This window comes from Physcomitrium patens, chromosome 11, assembly GCF_059467195.1.
Source record: "Physcomitrium patens ecotype Gransden chromosome 11, ASM5946719v1, whole genome shotgun sequence".
NCBI lineage: Eukaryota > Viridiplantae > Streptophyta > Bryopsida > Funariales > Funariaceae > Physcomitrium > Physcomitrium patens.
Genome location: NC_143420.1, coordinates 7,875,758 through 7,896,795, shown reverse-complemented (window position 1 = coordinate 7,896,795; position 21,038 = coordinate 7,875,758). Strand labels below are relative to the sequence as shown.

At 38.4% G+C, this 21,038-nt stretch overlaps 2 protein-coding genes across 3 annotated transcripts; both read right to left on the bottom strand.

The window, feature by feature from the left end:
• Positions 1-751: 751 nt before the first annotated feature.
• On the bottom strand, positions 752-9,762 carry LOC112288634 (DExH-box ATP-dependent RNA helicase DExH1). Of its 2 annotated transcripts, none has more exons than XM_024533040.3 (11): positions 9,357-9,762; positions 8,645-8,905; positions 7,924-8,090; positions 6,233-6,599; positions 5,402-6,040; positions 4,511-5,266; positions 4,222-4,365; positions 3,811-4,007; positions 2,707-3,495; positions 2,303-2,537; positions 752-2,073 (listed from the first exon to the last, which is right to left on the bottom strand). In XM_024533040.3, the coding sequence occupies exons 1-11, from the start codon at positions 9,456-9,458 to the stop codon at positions 1,000-1,002; spliced, it is 4,731 nt and encodes a 1,576-aa protein (XP_024388808.1). In that variant the 5' UTR covers positions 9,459-9,762; the 3' UTR covers positions 752-999. The 2 variants fall into 2 exon arrangements, with proteins under 2 accessions (XP_024388808.1, XP_024388809.1); XM_024533041.3 differs by having other exon boundaries at positions 7,924-8,004.
• A 4,115-nt stretch (positions 9,763-13,877) lies between these two features.
• Positions 13,878-18,489, bottom strand: LOC112288999 (putative protein phosphatase 2C 5). Its single transcript, XM_024533854.3, has 8 exons — positions 17,943-18,489; positions 16,709-17,079; positions 16,338-16,509; positions 16,058-16,208; positions 15,732-15,903; positions 15,339-15,467; positions 14,744-14,958; positions 13,878-14,589 (listed from the first exon to the last, which is right to left on the bottom strand). Exons 2-8 carry the CDS (start codon positions 16,985-16,987, stop codon positions 14,376-14,378), a joined length of 1,332 nt encoding a protein of 443 aa, XP_024389622.1. The 5' UTR covers positions 16,988-17,079; positions 17,943-18,489; the 3' UTR covers positions 13,878-14,375.
• Between the last annotated feature and the right edge of the window lie 2,549 nt (positions 18,490-21,038).

The following is a 21,038-nucleotide window of genomic DNA, read 5'->3' as shown; positions in this document are numbered from 1 at the left end:
CTTGTAAGATTCATTACAACCAAGTCTCTCAACCTCCCTCATTCATGTATCTATGTTTGTTGTTTATACATGCATTGTTAAATTCTATACTATCCCTAGCCATTGCAAGTTGCACATTCCATGTGTCACAGACATGGATCATGCAATATCTCCTGTTAGTGCCTCTTTTTTTAATTCCTCAGTTAGAGTCTACGGCTGACCTGCTCACCTGGTTTTGTAACTGTGATGTTTCTCAATGCTGAAACTGACTCACTAGACTGCCTTTTCTACAACACTTTTAATTTTTGTTTTTCTTGAAATTGAAATTCTCTGGTCTGGACTATGAGTTTGGCCCTCAGCAGTATCTAAGAAGATCCTGAAATGGACATTCCATGAGAATCCCGCATGGCACATCATGCCGAATCGACAAACGACTGGATAATCTTAATATATAGTAATCGCTTCAGCAGCTAGGATTGCGTAATATTCTGAAGGAGACATCATCTTACTTCAGTCCTGCAAGGTTGATCGGTGTGGACTTCTCAATGTGTATCAATCATTAGGTTCTTCGGATTACAATTCAGATTCGTGTGATGTTTTAGTTGTTGCAAACAATAATAAGCTATACTCGTGTTTAATCATTGATTATAGATATGCAGACTTCCCAAGATCTCATGTTTTGTACATTCCATTCGTGCGTGCAACGCTCATTTGATTTACTTAAATTGGATTATTGGAGGACAAAATTGCAGTAATTTCTGTTAATCGGAAGTAATCGCAATATACAGTCTGGTTCTCATTAAATAATTTTGTTCTAAATGTGGTATACAGATGAAGTTTAGTCCAAATATGTAACCTCCTCGCATTAGGTTAGTTACAATACTTCACGGACCATAACTGTAGGGATAAAAGATGAATCTGTGCGCTTGAGTCTCTTTTCTGTGAGCTCAGAAAATAATGATGTACACATCAAGAATAGAGCCTAGACTGCGTCATAATGGGAGAAGGGTTCTACAAGACTTAGAATCCATCAGTTGTAAGTAATCGAATGAGGGCCGTCACAACAGGAGTGGATGAGATATCTACAGAGGGCTGCTGTATTTTATCTAAGAGTATTGAATCAACTTTCAACCGCAATTCACGAATAAGAACTGCAATACGGGCTGGAGCTTCAAATTGCAGCCAATCGTCAACAGTAATTGATTGCCGCTCATGCTTCACCCTTATTTCACCGCCAAATAGTAATAGAGCGTAGGCGGGTATCATTGTGCTTTCTCTCAGAAAAATTTTGGACGTCTTCACTTTCTCGGTGAACACAAGATAGGGGCTCTCGAAAATTCCCACAGGGAAGTTGACGCTGGCAGGATGTAGAAACACACGGCCATCCTCTTTGGTGAAGAAACGGAGCTCGTGAGCAGCAGCAGTTTTCACTACAGCACCCCCTTCAGTTTGCACATAAGTTTTTTCTGGGTGATGTACCCGCACAATATTTGGATAAAAGCCCGCACAGATCAAAGCCTTCACCACCCGGACACTGTTAGCGTTTGCATTAAGATGACCTGTAACATTATAGTCAGCAAAAGTTGGTAGGAATCCAAGATCTACCAATATTTTGAGGTAATCAGTTCGACTAGCTTCGATTCCAGATAATGTCTCTCTTGATAAGAAGTTAGCTTGGCAATATTCATTCTCTGAACCCCAGCCATCATTCTTTGCACTTGTCCACCCATTGTAAGCAGCCGCTATTGCCATGTGATCACTCTTGCTATTCCCTGCAAGTTTCATCCTTGCAGCTGCAGCTTCTTCGCGTCTCTCCATGGGTGACATAAACGGAGATCGACCACTCAAAGATGCAGCTATCGTGAGAATTGGATCGAGACACTTTAACATACAACCAAATATCAACATCTTGCCAACCCTTGCATCCACAGGCATACGGGCCAAGTGTTGGCCCAGAGGTGTCAGCCTCTCTGCCTTGTCAAGAGCACTCAAATCTTCTAAGCTCTTCAAGGATGTGCGAACTGCTTCAAAAGATGGAGGTGTCAACATTTGGGAAACTACTTCCATTACTTTTCCTTCCATTAAGGTCTTCACCTGCAGCAGATACGAAAACAAACACAAAGACATGATATGAAAAGAAGTGAAACCATGAAGTCGTACGTGCTTTCAACTTCGTGTGTCCAGCTACATGTAATTCGCCGAAAACAGAAAACATATGCAACAAGAGCGTCAATTACTGACATTTCTCGAGAACAAATGTTGCCAAGCAAAACATGAAAAGCATCGAAACCAAAGACTACAAAGTGGGCTATCGCAGTCTTACCCTCAAACATAAGCCTTCAAGAGAAACACGGAGCATTTCTGGAAGTTGCTGTTCCTCAAAGTTCTCAAACTGTTGTCGGCTGAACAGACGAAGGCAACATCCAGGGCGAACCCTTCCCGCACGTCCACGTCTCTGCTTTGCATTAGCTTTTGAAATCCATGTATCTTCCAAACAAGAAAGCCCTCTGTTATGATCATACCTCATTTCCTTGTGCCGCCCAGTATCAATCACATACCTGGTTGCCATCAACGACACAGTTATTTCGAGAAACTTCAGGTTTATTTTTACCAAGACCTGAGAATTACTAGAATATCACAAAATCTACGCAAAAAGTCGTGCTCAGAGGAAAGCCAATTACTTTCCTGTAAGCGATCTAGCATGCATGAGAGTGGCAAAAGACTTACACAACATCATCAATGGTAATACTGGTTTCAGCAATATTCGTGGCCAAAACAACTTTTCGAATCCCTGAAGGAGGCTTCTTGAACACACGCTTCTGCTCCTCTCCAGACAAAGAACCGTGCAAAGCCAACACCCACAGTCCACCGAGCCCCAGTGCCGAAATCTGATGAGATGACTGTAGACGTTGTTGAAGCTTACGAATTTCCAGCATGCCAGGAAGAAAAACAAGTATAGCACCCACATTCTCTTTCTGTCCACTGGTTGAGGTCAAGGATCTAGCGTGTCGACTCTCTGTCTCTTCTTCTAAAGATGTTAATCTCCCATACATTGTGGAAGGATTTGCCTCTTGTTCGAGAATAGAGCATATCAAAGTTTCGATCAGCTCGAAATTGATTATACTTTGATCTACTATCTTCAAAGATTGCTGAGTACTCTCACTATAAGATTCAATACCTATGCAATCTGATGCTTCTTTCTCGTCCAGCACATCTTCCCAGCTTTCTAGATCTCCAGCCAAAACAGCAGCCCCCCGAATCTGGGGTTTCAAAGCAGCGGTAGTAGAAACTTCTCCCTGTGCTAATTTCTTACGCAAGGCATAACGTGAATTTCGCCCAACACGGTAGCCAGTCATTTCCAGCGCATCTTCTAAGTACAGCTCTCGCACTGGGAACGTAAAGCCAGGAATATTTACGACAGGGGGTGCATAACTTCCAGATTTCTTGAAGTAGTTGGCAAATACACCAGCGTCTACTGTTGCAGACATCAGAATCATGCGAAGAGTGTTCTGTGGTCTTCGCGACACAGCCAACAAAGCAAAAAGAATGAACTCTGAAACTAATGCGGCAAATGAGCATGCAGACGACCATGATTTCATTCAATAGATAAAATAATAATTCATAACATACTTACAAGAGGGCAAATCAGTTACCACTAATCGAAGATAGCTAAATCAAGTCACTAAAACCAAGCCATCAATCGATAGTCTTGCTCATGTGGCTACCTGAAAATTAATCATCGTACCGTTAATGAGGTCTTTTTGCTTCTACAATTTCAAGGAATGAAGTAACATTAAATAACCAAGGGAGAAAAAATACACACACGCACACCTGTTCAGAAACTGCCGAAGGAAGAGCAGCAAAAGATCACTCTCCAAAGAGCGTTCATGCACCTCGTCAACTATCACATGAGTTACACCGGTCAAGTTGGGATCAGATAGCAACCGTCGCAGAAGGATTCCAGTTGTGCAAAAAAGAAGCCTGGTTCGCTTTGATCGACAAGAATCAAGTCGAACTGAGTAACCCACCTGGACACAAGAATCACCTGGCATTTCAATTTAGATTATCTTGTCCATGAACGTTCATGAATAACAGCTGATTGAGACGTACACTTCATAACACCAGTTCCAAGTCAAATCAAACTCTTTTTATAGCTGTATAGTTTCTATTGCAAAATAGTCATGTCTCAAATTAAAATGATGAAAATATTAAAACTTGCATTTAAGGGGATTGGCAACTCACTGTAACGCCAACTGCCTGGCCCCTTTCTTTCGATACTCGATCTGCCAAACCGATGGCTGAAATCCTTCTGGGTTGTGTGCATATAATATTGCATTCTCCTCCCTTGTTTTTCTCAATATAATCCTCCAACACGAATTGAGGAACCTATACAAAACATACCTTTCGTAAGAAAAATATCAATGTTCAAAAATACTGCAGTCTCAAAGAGAGGCCAAATTCAACTGTATAGAAGACTTTGCAAAACTTCACAAGCTCACAAAACCAAAGAATAATATGAAGTATAGAGCACCTGGGTACTCTTGCCGCATCCTGTTTGACCACAGACAATGGTCACGAACGAGCCATTTATTGCATCTAAAAGATCACCACGATATTTGTGCGCCGGCAACCTCGCTCTAACGCCACGGAGCTCTTGATCTTTACGTGACTTCTGCCATAACTCCCACTCTTCCTTCAATTTATCACTCTCTACTCGAACATCAGCAGCATCTACCTTGTACTCTTCGCCACCTAACTCTTGCTCCTCGTCATGGTCTCTTAAAACTTTCCTTCCTGTTCTACCCCTGGCTCGACTATTCTTTCCAGCATTCGTACATATGTCATCTGCTTGTTGGGAGCTCAACAAATCACCTTGATTATTCTGAGGCTTCCGTAGTCCAGGAGGTACATACGTTCTGGATTGATTATCTGGATTGTCCATACTTGCATTGATGGAATTACCCTTAGAATTTCCAGTTATACTTTCGTCTACCTTCAGGAAAAGTTTAGATCCAAGATCAGGCTCCGATTCAGACAACTGATCCCAATCGGGGTCACCAGTCAATATGGAGGTGTGATCTCCATGACTCAGATATTCGGGAAGTAAAGATACTGTGAGTTCAGCGGCAGTGGAAAAAAGATCATATAACATGGGTCTACTCATCTGCGAGGCAACTTTTCCCACTTTTTTCGTGAGCTCCAGCAAGAAAGCGCTTGGCAAGTCGCTACTTCGAAATGCTAAAATTGGAGTTTCGTATGGATAGCGGGATTCTGGTGGTATTCGAACCTGTAGAACCATCATAAAAAGTTAGACGGTTATAATTCCATTGCTACTGAAATATATTCACGAGAAATTCCCTCCAATCAATCCGAACAAGAATGAATGAAGCAGATGAAAACAATCCACTACTGTTGTTCTTACCTCCATGTGAAGGGTTGCATCAACAGTCTCTTCCAGAGATAAGTTGAACGTAATTACATTTTCTGACAAGGAAATATTCTCCTCCTCAAAAATGGACTGCAACACTATAAGCTCTTCTTCTCTCATCTCTGCAATAGATTCTGGAGTGCCATCGTCTCCAATTTCCCTTGAATTGTCACTCTGACTCCCTATAAGCGTCCTAAATAGACTGCCCAAGGCTATCGATTCATCACCCTTGGCAACTACTAAGGCTTCAATGCAGTCAACATCAGAGTACCCATATTCTTGTAAATGGGCTACACTTTGGCTTGACATGTTAGCAAAAGTACCCTGTGCCTTGTCCGGCACTTGTTTCCCTCTCACAAGAACTTGGACAGACATCATAGAAGATTCTGCTGCAAACTTTGGGGGCAACTCATTCTCCGGAACATGTAAAACCAGCCAGTCGAGAGCACTTGAAAGCTCGTCACGTTCAGTAAGAGCAGCATTTACATGGTGAGGCTTAAATCCATAACGTTGAAGCTGTGATCTTAGACGTTCCTTTGGAGGAACATCCACGGATCTCTGTTCCATTGCTTTTCTTTCTGATGATTTCCGCGATAGATTTTTTTCTTTGAAATGTAACTTAGGCGCAGCACCCTATACGAAAGCATATGGTGAGATTCTGAACATTGTCATAGTAAAGAAACTATTCACAAAGATGAAATATTAAGTGGAGGGAAGCTGTGAATTGAAGTTCGGCTGAAATAGTATAGCAAAATCCAACATCAAAATGTTTCAAAAAAACGTATTTCAAGGTAATTTAACGAATTCCTTGAACACTATTAGCACCTTTGTATGAGCATACTTCTGAGGATGATCAACCTTCCGACCACTGGTTTCAGGTTCTGTTATGTCCTCCCAGGTACTGGCAGCATCTTCATCGAGATCTTTAAAAACTCCACCATCCACATTTAAGTCTTGTTCAACGCTAGGGGTAGATGCGACATTATCGCTTGTACCTGAGCCTCGAATGATATCTTCAACAAGACGCCGATTACCTTCACTCATGAACACAGAGTGCAGCTCTCGTTGCACTGGAGCGGGTTTCTGCCTTGGCTGCGGTGGATGCAGTTTGAGGTATTCTTTACGCTCTTCGGCAGCCTTTTCAAGGTCAAACCAGAGCTGTCTATAATCTTCACCAAGAATACGGTCCAACCTGCGAAATAATGTTCTCAGTATTTGAATTGTTGATAGACTTGTAGACTTACCCAATCATCACTAGTGGAAATCTCAGACCAAGAGGAATAAAGACCAGAAAAAGCACAAACATAACAAACCCGATATCTCCGCACTCGAAGCGTAGACACTGGCTTTTCACATAATGAGCTACATTAAGCTACAAAATTGCTATAACGAGCTACAGTGTTGCATTAGAACATGAGAGGTAGCTCAAGATAACACAAATATCAAAACGGATCACCAAAATCTCGAATTCTAAACAACATCTACGATTGAGCTAAATTTATATCCCAAGCATCTCGTGAATATGCGCAAGAATCAAGTCTTAAATGCGTCAATCCTGGAGATCCACAAAGGGATCAAAAGTCGTGCCTGTATTGCATAAGATCCGGCACCCTCAGCACAACAAGCTATGTACGGGAAATCGAAACATCAGTAAACAGCCAATACCAAGAGAAACCAATAAACCGTATGCTCAGTGAAACATACCAACAGATTTCGAAGTTTTCGAAAAAGCTGGTGAGTGCACATTCTATATCCTCATCACAGTCATCACAGGTTTTGAGTGCACCTACATAACCTATGCATGCACATATAAGCCCTCGTGTTACATCTTCGTCTATCACCACATCACTAGCATCCCGATGTAGATTGACGCAGGAAAGGTAATGCAAATGGGAAAAGTGGAGATAATATTGACGAAAACAATAATACATATACATGCGAGTCTTCCTCATTTTCTAAGTTAATGCTGAATGAGATTATGAGAGTTCAGGTTGTCAAAATTATTCAAATGCGATCACTAAAAATATGAACAGATGATCCCGCAACTGCATAAAGTCAGGTTTACCCGTTCTACAACCCAAACCTGGGTTTATGACTTCATAACAATGATGACATGATAGTAATAACCAAGTGAAGGAAGGTTACAAAGAGAACCCATGGAAGCATCACCCAAATGAAAAAAGTAGACTCAAAGACCCTTGCTTCTCGATAAACAGAAGGCAGGCAAAATAAAAATAAAATAAAATAACTTGTGCAAAAAACACACGATACCATACAAGAACCCAAACAAAGCGAGTAAAAACCAATCAACAAATAATATAAAATGCAGAGTCATGATCAGTGGATTTACAAAATCAACAAAACAACAATTTTAGTAAAACTCAATCACTACCTTGAGTCCGCGTATTGTACTTGCGAGAATCCGTGCATTCAGAGTAGAAATCCCATCACCCTTTTTGCAATTCTATTATGAAACACAAAGCTGGAGAGGATACTTTGTCTGGAAGGGTACATACCTGCGATTTCCCATTATATGATAAAGTGCCATAACAGAGGCACGATGTTGAGCTTCCATAGATGTGCGTGTCGGTTCCCTCCTATACCACAGGATAACATCAGCTTCACTTTTTTTGTCATCAGGCAGAATAACACGACAGTGGAAACCGCCCCCTTCCACTTCTACCTGTAAAAAATAAAAATAAACCAATAGATATTTTAATGAAAAATTTATCGCATAATGAGATAGATGTGAGGTATTCATGGTATCGAGGAATTTCTCGAACATAAGAAAATCAGAACAGATTCTTAAATAAATCAACGAAGATTCATATTACTATTTAGACGCCTCACACATGCATGAGCCCTTGAGGAGTTAAACAAGCTGCGAGAATCTGTTATTTCCTAATCAATAACCAGTACACAATAAAAGAATTAGCGACACTGTACGATTTTAACGCACCAGTGTCATACAGACAAGCTATCATGGCGGTGCGGAGTGCTAATCAGCGCATCGTAAGCTATCCTATCAGCCCCTTACATGATAATTTCTAGGGATTATGAACAAAATCAGACGGGTACAGATCAGGATAACAATGTACCCGATAAGCACCACTTTAAATAAGTAGATAAACCCAATCCAGATTACAACTACTCAAATAGATGCTTCTAAGTTAACAGAATCCTAGAAATTCCAACTAAAATCATCAGATAATCACAACTCAGGTTGGAATCACTCACAGCCTTAAATTTTGGTTGAGGCTTCTTGTTTTTCTGGCACCATTCATGGAGAAGTGTCTTAGGAGACTTGATTGGGTATCCATGTTCATCGCGCTGTGGATTCTGGACAGGCTCGCTTGAGCTAGCTTGTTGCTCTACATTGTTAACATCTACAGATAACTCAGATTCCTGGTTCTCTTCATCAGCATGTTTGTTTTTCAGATGCTCTTTCAATCGCCCGTCCTGCTTAAATATTCTGTCACAAAACGGGCATGGCAATGGCTGCCACACAAAAACAAGAGTCAAGAACTGGTTAGAAAAACAATTGTCGAATAAGAAGACTTGTAGCTGATTTGCATTAATATTATCGAAGACGCATGCAGATTTCGACAATCTCTCCCTGAGACCAACACTAAAATTTACACAACATACTCTCATGCCAGAACAAACTACAATACCGCAGTCAATTACCAACTAATGAAGCGTCACAAGAATTGCATAGGAAGTAACCGACACTGAGATTCAATCCTCCGAGATATAATCATCGCACCTCTAGAAGCCAAATAATAGAGGAATCAATGAGACATCACGTCAATCGATCAGCTGCAGTGAAAATCGTTCTCTCCTCTCAAGAATGCCAGCGGCAACGTCCAGAACCCAATCAATCCACAGTTTCCAAGGCATCAAACCACAAAATCCAAATTGATGCTAAACCCTCAAGAATCGTCGTCACCTGGCCCGTGTTCTTTGCAGACGTTGGAGCCGCTTTGCCCCCGCATCCGGCGGCACCCGTCTTGTACACATGCCGCGCGGGCTTCTTCCCGGTGCCGCTCATCACTGGAGCAACTCCCACGGAACTCGCACAAGGCACCCTTCGCTTCGCTGCAACCCAAAGGTTCTCAACACTGAGCGCTCATGACATCCAGTCGCGGCACACTACTTTCTCTCCCCCGCTGCAAAACCTGCATCAGCAAACAATCCAACCGATTCAGCATGGCATCATCGTTCGGTCCCTTCGATTCCGATTCCAGTGAGTCGCAATTCGACTTCCGTTCGTCTCCAGATTGTCATCATCAACGCTTGACTTTGTTTTGTTTCGAGAGCTCGGGGCTTCCGAAACCCTAGCCCTAATTTGCAAAACCACCTTGATGTGCGCTGTGGTAAAATCCTACTGCTTGCTTCCAGGCACCAGCGTAGGGATGGACGGAATTTTTATCATCCACTTCTCCATTAATACTTTTTTAGACACATTGCACAAAAAAAATTAAAAAATGATTTTAATATTATGATTATTTTTATTTTAAGGAATTGTTAAAATGATCCAAGTATTTATTAAATTGATCCACCCATCATCACAAAATTTTCCATTGCTAGATCCAAATTGGTCAAAAACCAATAAAAAAATGGTTTGATTCTCAATCAACTATGATGGGTGGGTTGATTTAGCAAATGCATGGGTCAATTTAACAATTTTATTTATTTTTTATTTTAATTATAATATTTGGTACATCTTTATATATTTATAGGGGAATGATAAAGCGACCCATTCAATACACCCTTGGAGCACCTATCCTTATTCCCAACTTTTGCTAAAGACAAGGGGGGGATAAGACATTTGGGAACATTTGGGAACAAGGGAATGGCTGGGAAAGGGGCATGTGGGTTGATTTAGTAAAAATTTGGGTTGCTTTATCTTCTAATTTATATTCTATAGTTTCATATTATTTTAACCTCAATTTTTTTTTCCTTGCAAAACCTTTGTGAAATTAACTTCTTAAATGATAAAATATAAACAATCATGTTTTGTTATTTTATTAGTGATTGATGTCAAATAAAACAAACAAATAAATAAGAGTCTTATTTGAAATTAAAACTATATATATATATATATATATATATATAAGGATGTGTATGAAAGATGTGTAACAAGGGGGTGTCCACACAATAAAAGGAGGGTGTATACCAAGCGGATTCAAAAACATTATTGCTTACTAAAGTATACACTATGATCTTACTATTTTATAATTATATAAATTTTAAGAAATTCTCATCTAAAATTTTTCTCAAACATTTAATTTTTTATTGTATCCAACACATTTGTTTGTTTATCTACATAGTATATATAGAGAGAGAGAGAGTATTTTTAGGAATCATATTGAGTAATTTTTCTTTGAAATCATAAAACAATGCAAATTAAATTTAAATATAAAGATAAAAAAAAATATGTATAATTTTATTAGTAATAGTAAAACTATTGTGCTTTACAATATGATCTTTAATTTTACATTATTCAAGTAATAGATTCAAATGTCAAATACTCTAAAAAAATTAAATTACTTAAAATATTTTTTTCACAATGATGTATTTATGTCTATATGAAAAAAAATCTGTATTTAACTTTTATAATACTAGTTATTGCAAAATTAATTGATGGTAAGTAAACATGAAAATAAAAATATATAATCTATAAATTTTGTTAAATTAATATAAAAATGAGATTCACACAAAATTAACTTTAATTAATAGATATTTATATATTTATATTTTTTAGAATCGGCTTATGAATTTTGATCACTAATTAAAATATCCTTTAACTCATAGAATAACTCAATAAATTCTATTAAAATTTTAAAGAGTTGTGTTCGATTAAATTATATCTTATGCTCCACTATTTTAAAGCTATTTTAAAGCTCCACTATTTTCAATAATAATAATTGAATATTTAATTATTAATAGTTATAAATTTAAAATAATATTTAAAGGAGAATTATATATATATATATATATATATATAGAAAATAAACAAAAATCACAAGATTCATGTTGTTGTATTTTGTAAATATATTCTCATGTCTTTTTTTATGTCTCTCTCTCTCTCTCTCTCTCTCTCTCTATATATATATATATATATATATATATGTAAAAATATATGCACTTTTATTTTTACTTTATTTCTATAAAAATATTTTAATAGCCATTTTTGATAATATTGATATATTATGTTTGTTTGAATAGTAATCACATTGTTTTTATGTGATTGATTGATGTTTAAAGTATTGTAATGGACATTTCACTTACACACTAAGAAAAAAATAAAAGAATACTATTTTTCTTATGTGTGTGTGTATGTATATATATATATATATATATATATATACAACATCAGTAGAACCCCTTGATGTATGCCAAGAGTAATGTGTTGATGTTAGGGGGATCCAAATTGCTTACAAAGAAAGAAGATGTTAATTCCTATGTAGGTTTATTTTTAAAAACAGAATTACAACAACAAACTAAAATACAAGAATGCCATGTGTCTCTTACAAAGTGGACAACACACAATATAATTAGAGGAGTGTTAAATCCATCCACCTAAATCTTAAATCAACCCACCACACAACTTTGAAATAACATATTGTTCATCAACCCCCACTTCACCCCACCATAGTTGTCTTTGCTTCTTTCTACCTTCATCTATTGTGTTAATTTACTCCAAGTCAGTTGGTCATTTTCCACAAGCTTGTTGCATTACAACTCAACTTAATTCTAGGCTCTCTCAACTTCTTTTGTCTTTAGCTATTTGATTTCATTAATTTAAATAAAGTACTTATGTAGCATGGCAATGAATTAGCCACCTTCTCCTATTTATTAACAAAATATTCCAATAAAATATAATTGCTATTCCTAGGTGGGATGATTTAAGATTTTGGTGGGCAAACTTAAATTTCTTCTTTAATTAAAGCCTATGGAATGTGGCATCTAATATTAATCTTGGATTTTAAGCATCTATATAATTTTTTTTCCAATAATTAAATCACTTAATAAAGACAAGATTGACTAACAATTTAAATAAAATTATAGATGGATGGATGCATGTGAAGATGTAATGCCCTTTTAATAAAAGTATATATATATATATATATATATATACATACATCACTTGAAATTATTTTTATAATTATTTTTTAAAATAGTTTTTAATTATAGATTATTATTATTAACTTATTATTTATGTCATACTAAAATAAACAATAGACTAAGAAACTAACTTTATTATTAGATTTTTGAATATTTTTTTACTCGTTGAATAAATAGTGTTCAAAAAAAAAATCTTATATATATATATATATATATATGTATATATGTGTGTGTGTATATATTATTTAAATGCATCTTTATATATGTGTATATATATAGATGCATTTTTTGCAAGAATATTATAGACTTGATGCTTGCATCACAATTTGTTTTATTTTATTTTTTGTGTGTAATTATTAGTAAATTTAATGAATATATTTAATTTTTATTTTGAAATAAATAAATTATATTTATATGAAAATATTTATTATATTTGATATTTGATATATTTATTTTTAATGATAATATAACTAATTTTATTAAAAATAAGTAAGCATATAAGAAAATCAACTTTTGATATTTAATTTAATTTCAAAATAAGTTTATCTTATGTCCAAACCAAAATAACAAATTAGTGTACATTGTTTGAATGACTTAGATATTGTAAGAACAATAGTTTGCTCTTTAAAAGCCCAACATCTAATAACATGACATTTTATAGGAGAAAATTTGAAAAACATATTAAATGATGTTTTATTAAAATTTAAAAAGAGTGATTTTAATAAAATAAATTGTGTAGAAATATTTCATTGTGTAGAAATATGTGGAAAAAGTTAAAAGTAAGTTTGGTTTGATTTAGAGGTTTTGCTCATCCATTTATGGAATTACCAAAAAAGTTATGAACACATTGCATTTTTCTACATTTCACGTTCATTACTAACTATTATAAAAAATATTCCTAAAACAATCTTAGCAATATGGATAATGCAAAATGGAACTGGCATTTCATTAATTAGGAATACAAAGAACTATTATAAGTGAATCTTACAGTTACTACAGTGTGAGGATTAAATTCAAAAGGATAAACAATTTTGGTTAACTTTGCTCCTCTTGGACAACAGTACGTTAAAAGACCCCATTTTGATCAATCATTCATAACTCTGAGTTAGTTTCTTTTTTCATATAAATCTAATTTTTTTTTACCATGAAACATGAGGCATGATTTTTCATTGAAGCATTAAATTAAAAAGTTTTTCATACTGACGCATTGCAAAGCACATCTGCCTCATCTTATTTTGATGTAACCATAAGAAAGGAAGAGAAAAAAACGAAGAAGCTTTGAGCTCATTAGTCATTAAGCCAAACACAAGCAAAGCGAAGCCGATACGTCAAACCGATATGAGGCAGAGTCTTCAACTTAACGTTGCGTGTAGAATGAAATGATTTACATGAGATAGCTCCGAGTCAACTTGATCATTACTTACCAGGCATTGGCTCTTTCACTGCGACGGAGCTGAGCATTTTGCAGCAATGGCCCTGAAAGTCATGAGCTCCAGCTGCAGTTCCATATACCCATCTCTTCATGTCTGTCTGATTGTTGCATTTCATAATGTATTGCAACGTTCTGTAGCAGCTTAGAAGGGACTAAAGCCTGTACCTCTAACATGAGTAGAGAAGAACAATGAGAAAATGGACTAGACACATGTTTTCTCTTCCAACCTGATTTGGGGGTGAATTTGAAGCTACCAGGTAATAGATCACATTCCTATGCATTATGAAGAGTGCGCTAGAAATAACCAACAATATGCTGCAATCCTATCCCCCAGATGTTTGGTTATATTGATGGCCTGATGATATAGAATACACAAACTTTTTATATTTAATCTAATTTTTTCTGTTATCGTTGCTTCTGTTTCTCACTTTGTACTGCATTGGCCTGTTGAGACCTGCATTTAGCACACAAAAATGGACCTTCCCAAGTCTTTCCGGCGACTTGCGAAAAGAACGAACCAGCGTGCACAGAAATTCCTGCATCCGCATATAGGTTGCAACGACAAGTTGCACAGAGGAGTAGACTGTTTCCAGCATGCACTGAGATCTCTGGTCCCAACCTGCCCCAATTAAAACCACTTTAGAAATGCATTCCTCGAGAGGGAAAAGGCAAGCGTTGTTAGTTCCTTTTAAAAAATATATTAATCACAACCAATGAAAGTTGGACTCATTATCTTATTTATGGGTGCTGATGGGCCTAACTTGTACACTCACCTTTCAGCCAATGCTGCTGAATTTTCCTCAAATAGTTCCTCCATGATGGATAGATCACTGGCGATAAGTCCTTCCTTCACCGATGTGCAACGCAACAGTTTCAGGAAGCTCAACGGCTTCTTGAGTGCTGGTGCAAAGGGTTGAGAACCAGGTGGAGCAATGTCCACCACTAAACATGTCGTATCATCTCTTAATCCACGACTCCTTATAGCTTCCTGGAATTTAATAAACTCGCAGACTAAGCACACGAAAACAAGAAATATTTTCACTTAAGGACTTCGTGCCACTTTAAAGACCAATGGCAACAAAAAATTCAAGTGCTCGTCTGTATAATTAAACTAAATAAGAAAACATTTCGGCACTCTTGAACTTCGTGGCAGTGAGGATTTCCTAAACGAACTCCCTGCTAAGGCCTAAGATTACACTGAACTAGGGCCACTGTTGACAATTTACATTACAAATGCATGCTCATTCATCCAATTCATTCATCCACTTGAGATTATTCATGCTCTCCGAAATGAGGGAGATATCTGAACATACCGACGGCAGTACTCTCTAGAGATGAACTTAGTGATGGGTTAAAAATATCATCAACCTTTAATACGTATCTGGCAGCAGTTTCTGGATTTTGTACACCCCGACAGCATCTTGCCGCTCTTCGAGTGCTGACGGCATCCCAAACTCCATCCGAAGCAATAATGAGCCTGCCTCCGGCAGGTGAGAGCTGAAGCAAAAGAGAAAGCGCCACCACTGTGAGCCAATCCAAATAATTTTCCGTGGCACCAGTCTCATCAATAATGTCTATTCTGTTTCTTGTAAAACCTACAAAAAGAAATATAAGTCCAAGTCTCTGAGGGCTTTCCTCATCCTTGCCGAAACCCGCCAAGCATTCACATTCTTGTCAAGAATTTATCGTAGCATGTCAGCCGCTTGAAGACGTAAAAGGAACAAGTAGCCGGAAATAGGTACATTCATGTTTCTTCCTTACCTTGATTTGCTTCACGTGAGGCACAGCTACAATGTAATCGCCTACATCCATATCTCCAATCGACCGAGAGAGACATATACCGCCCGGCCAGGCTCTAAGTGGGCCAATCTCAATTCCTCCTGCAACCTTTAACCTGGACACCTCTCCTCCGGACGCTTTGATGCGCTCTTGCCTGCCAAGACGCCACGTTCAAAGAGCTAAGAAACGCAAAGTGGTTGTGGTGGAAACTTGCACAACATGAAAGGTTGAGATCTTCAAAAGCATCGAGTGAACCGTGGCTAGAGCTAACATTGTAGAGATTAATAAATGAAGTGAAGAAGACTTACTCTTCTTCGTTACCGTCAAGCCTGTGATCAATCGTTAATGGCGTCGCTATTCCTTGTGCATCTAATATACAGCGAGAATCCCCAACACATGCTGCAGTAACGGTCCATCCATCCACAATTACCAACGTCGCAGTTGTACCTGATGTTTGCCCTGAAACCACCGGAAGAAACCCCAAAATATTCTTTACTTATTTCCAAAGCGTCGATCCAGGGCTAACGTTAAAAACTGCGTAAGACTCATGTTGTCAAGAGACCTAGCTAGCGTTCAGATGTACTAGACCTAATTTCCGCCACTCCTTGTCTGTCTTCACAAATCCAGCGACCATAGCCTGCGGTAGTAACGTTAACCACTCCTCTCTCGTGAGATTCGGTGGCATGCAACTCATGATATCCTTCAAAAGATTTTCCTTTGTATACTGGGCTGCTGCTGCTCCATTATGACCATCAAAGATCTGCCAGCAGATAGGTCAGCATTTCTTTCAGCGAAACACGAGTTGGATGACTTGCAAATCTACAGTGCTTGTTGAAACTTGCATGCATTTTCAAACTAATCCCAATTTCTCCTACAATCAATATGGTGTTATGCAAGGTCAAGGATTGAGCAAAATTGGTAATAAAGAAATATGATTTGGATGGAAATCAAAGGCGTACCGCAAAAGCTGCATATGTACTCGAAGGGTTTCCAGGGACTCTCTCACAGTCTGTTTTTGCAAGAACAAAGTCTTCTTCTTTCTTGTATAACATATCGTGACCATGGGACAACAGTGGGGACTCCTCTTCTGCGTCGAGCTGAAGCTGCTCAGTGCTTAGTAAAGCAGTCAGAGGAATCATATGCTGCGCAAGCTTATCGTTATCAATGCCAACTCTGGTCGGTGGAGATGCTAACCCGTTTTGAGGGATAGCCATGGTAGGATGGACACTAACGGACATGGTTTGCTGAGAGTTGCTCCACTGTTAGAATGCCAGCCGTGGGGGATGGTTTCAAGTTGATGATGATCCTTCTCCAGATGCGACGACAATCCCTGGAGTTCATGAATTTATGAGCGGCGAACAAGGTGCTTGGAAGAGGAAAACCGGTTGAAATTTTCAAAAACCCTGATGCATTGTGAATCTGAAAGTCACTGCCAGTAAGGAAGGCGGTGACACAATGTATGCACCTTCCAAGACGCGAAACACGTACTCTATTTTTCTATAAGCAATTCCTCGCGTGCACCTCTACAAATACGAGAGTTGTGGTAAAACTCGGGGCATTTACGAATCTAGACTCCAAGTAGTACATTACTTCGATTAAAACGACACCACGACAATCAGTTTGCGATTAAGTGCTTCGAGGCAGACCGAGAGAAAGATAGCATGGAGACACTCTTGGACAGTGAATTGCATCGTTCTGTCCTCAAAGACTCATGAAATCACGGAATAATTGTGACGGCCTAATTCGCAGCCTCTCAAATTACTCTTTTATTTTTAATGTACTCGTACTGATATCTTACTATCCAAAAGGGGAAGAGGCTTGGGCAACAATGACGAATCAAAAGCCTAATTCGATCACGCAGAAAACAAAGTTCTATCAGAGGAACAGAAGGTGGTAAGTTCTGCACTACGTTCATGTTATGTCGCCCGGTCCGTTTTCTCCATACAATTTGTTTGAACTCCCCTCGAGGCTCACACGTACACTTCTACACTTACCTACGACCAATTGCTCTGCTAAGACTCAAAGCCATGAGCTGCAAGAGAATTCAAGACCCCGCCGCTTCATACCAGCCACGTAATCACGAAACCCCGAACGGTGTCCTAGAGCCACTACAGCTGCTGCGCCAAGTAACGCGTTCCAGATTCAACTCCAAATCCGTTACAAGACAATCAAAGAGCAGGAGAGCGCAAACACCTGGAGAAGCACCGATCAAGGCACCGAAATTCGGTTGCACTGAGGATGTAACTGCGCAATGCGGCGAAGTCCTCCTTGTCGGCGACCATAATCCCCTCGCCACCTGCATCGAACACACAAACCAACACACCTCTCTATCTCCAGAGGACAACAATCCGCTTGACTATCCAAAAGGATACGAGCTTTCCCACCCGCGTCGGGACCAGTCACACAGAATCCAAGCACTCCGGCACTCAACTTGGATTAAAAACTACGCGGGAGCCGCTTCTACGGTCCCTTTTCTGAACCACAGCCTCCAGTGATTCTCTGGGTCCGAGTTCCTAACCCGCAGTACATGCAACTAGCAAGCAGAGAGAATCAATCAATCAATCTGCTATATCAAACCCCGAGCGGAATCGGTGTTGTTCCCCTAAAACCATTCCCCTCATCCACGTCGACGGATGCTGACGGGGCAAGCAGTTAAAAAAGCAGCTACAAGGCGGGAAGGCAGGGCGGAGTGAGGGTGAGGGTGACCTCTCGGTGGGGGCGGGGGAGAGGAGTGACGGCGACTGTCTGCCACATAAATCAAATTTCTTGCTGCCTGCCCCTCCGTGAGAGGCAGCTCTCTCGAAGATTCCACAAGGGTTTGCTATTTCTAGAAATTCGGTACGGCGCTTAGTCCACGTTCCTCCATATGCGTTTCGACACGTGTCACCGAGATCCATATCTGTTCTGTTCGGTTTCATCCCCCCCTCCCCCTTACGCCTTTTACTTTAAAGTGGTTTGAGTGGGTCGAACCTTTGGTCTTGTCAAGGGAATTGTATAAAATACTCGCGTGTATGTACGGTTTCACTTGGGTCGTTACATACTTGTGTAAATGGTGGCATAAATGTTATTGAGATATGTGAAAGTCAATTGCAAGTAATAAGAAAAACATGAAAATGGAAAAGTAATGAATGGGAATGGGTGGATTAGAATAAAATATAAATAAAGTAACATGAATTTTTTTCTGAATGAATCAACAAGGTATGAACTTATTTACTCATTTTGCACCAATTAAAATATATAATTGATTGTGGTGAAAGAATATTTTACTCAAACAATTGAGTGTGATTTCTAGTTATCACAATGTATACAAAAAATTATGCCCCTTTGAATTCACAATATCAAAGTAGTCTCCTTCCTCAATCAGCACTGTATATACAAACACATATACATTAGTTTTTGTTTTTAAAGATCATAACACTAAGGTTATATTAGAAATGTTGTAAGTAAACATGTAGAAAGAGCCAAAATGAAGTCATGTTTAGTTTCATCAGTCTTTGATTATTCTTAATCTTAAATTCAAATCTTGATCACTGTCTAAAATAGAACTACTGATTTGAAAGTTAATATGTTGAGTTTTTTTTTTTTTTTTTTTTTTTGCACATGTTAAAAGTGGTGCACAACTTCCAAGTACAAGCTTCTCTAGGGGCTAAAATTGAAAACCAAGCTATTGGAAATAAAATAAAGTTGGTAACAAAAATAAAAGATATATCTCCACTAACCACAATATATTTATGAGAATCATGTCAAGTGGATAATAAAAATATATTTGATCATAAAGTTAAAATTAAATACACTCCTAATTTATTTTTTCTTAAATATTATTGATTTCTTTGGACTAAAACATTGCATACATATCAACAATTCCACAACAACATGTCTCACAGATAACTAAAATGATTTATTTTCAGAATATATTTTCCAACTAAGGTAAACAATTCTTCAATGCATTAAGAACTAGTCAAACATTTCATCAAACCAAAGACCTAGTCAAAAAATGCTCACACATATAATAGATACACACATCGTACACAATTACTAAAACTTTTAAATTCTTTCAAGTTTTGTTTTAGAATTATACGTTCCGAGACCAACATGAAATCCCAAGTCAAACAAATCAACTCATACCATGTCTTCGGCAAAATTTTGCACTCAACAACATGAAAAAGTCATCTTGGCTGCAAGTATTGGCATCAAAGCCTTGATGTGCTGTATTAAGGATGTGTTTATTTTTTTGATGTCCTGCTGATTTGGTACCTCTGCAGATATGTGTCTAAACATGCTTCAGAATACCTCTAATTTATTTTCATCCTGACCCGATTAGAGCTGACTCTGACTAATCCCATTATAAAAAGCTAAGTGGAAGCAGCAATATATTCTATGGAACCCTTAATTCACGTAGGATTCTCATAAATATCTGAGCTTTGAGCATCAGTTAGATGCTTGATACCTTGACGCATGCCGACTTTCAGGAGCTTGCGTCACAGTGTAGGCTACCGATCCAACAGTGCGACAGTGCATCTGAACGCTGGATGTTAAACGTCATGGAGGTGTTTCAGAGGCTCATCTTACATGCTTTGCTTGGACACCACAGAGCTGTTCGTGTTTTTTTTTCATATAGTTGTCTCGCAAGTCATTCAAGCAGGTGGGTTATGCGCACAACAGCTACTTTATCACTGGAATGCTTGTAGTAAATCTATGCATCATTGGAACGTGGAGTTTTGGTTGTCAACAGAACTGGTGTTGCAGAAAGAGAGAGAATCAAGCCGAATATGCTTCTGTGATAACGATGGAGTTGACGACCGAGATTCTGGATGAACTTTCTGTTCACGGTTGAGCCTGCGCGGTGAATGTGCATCCATGTGTTGTCAGGACGGGGTTTGATCGAGGACATCGGCGAGAAAGTCCTCCCGAGCACCTGCGACCATCTCTCCTCAACACTTGTGACGAAGTTGATCGCGACATCGTTTTTCTTCTAGTGATAAACACAAACCCATAATGTCTACCAAAATATCGTGCAGATCCCAGAAAAGCGGTTTTTGATTTTCTCATACTTTAAAAAATCCAGTGAGGTACATTTATTATTTATTTTTCCATCCAGAAGCTTCTTCCACGTGCAAAAAATCCTCTCCATCACTGAACCGTGTTGCTGTTTTCCATCATACCTGTGCGAAAGTTTTTGCATAAAAGAAAAAAAACTTTCACAGAAGAAAACCACGACAACAAACTATTACATGAACAAAAAGAAATGGATTCCGTTCAAGAGAGCCAGGCCAGCACCACCACAGAATC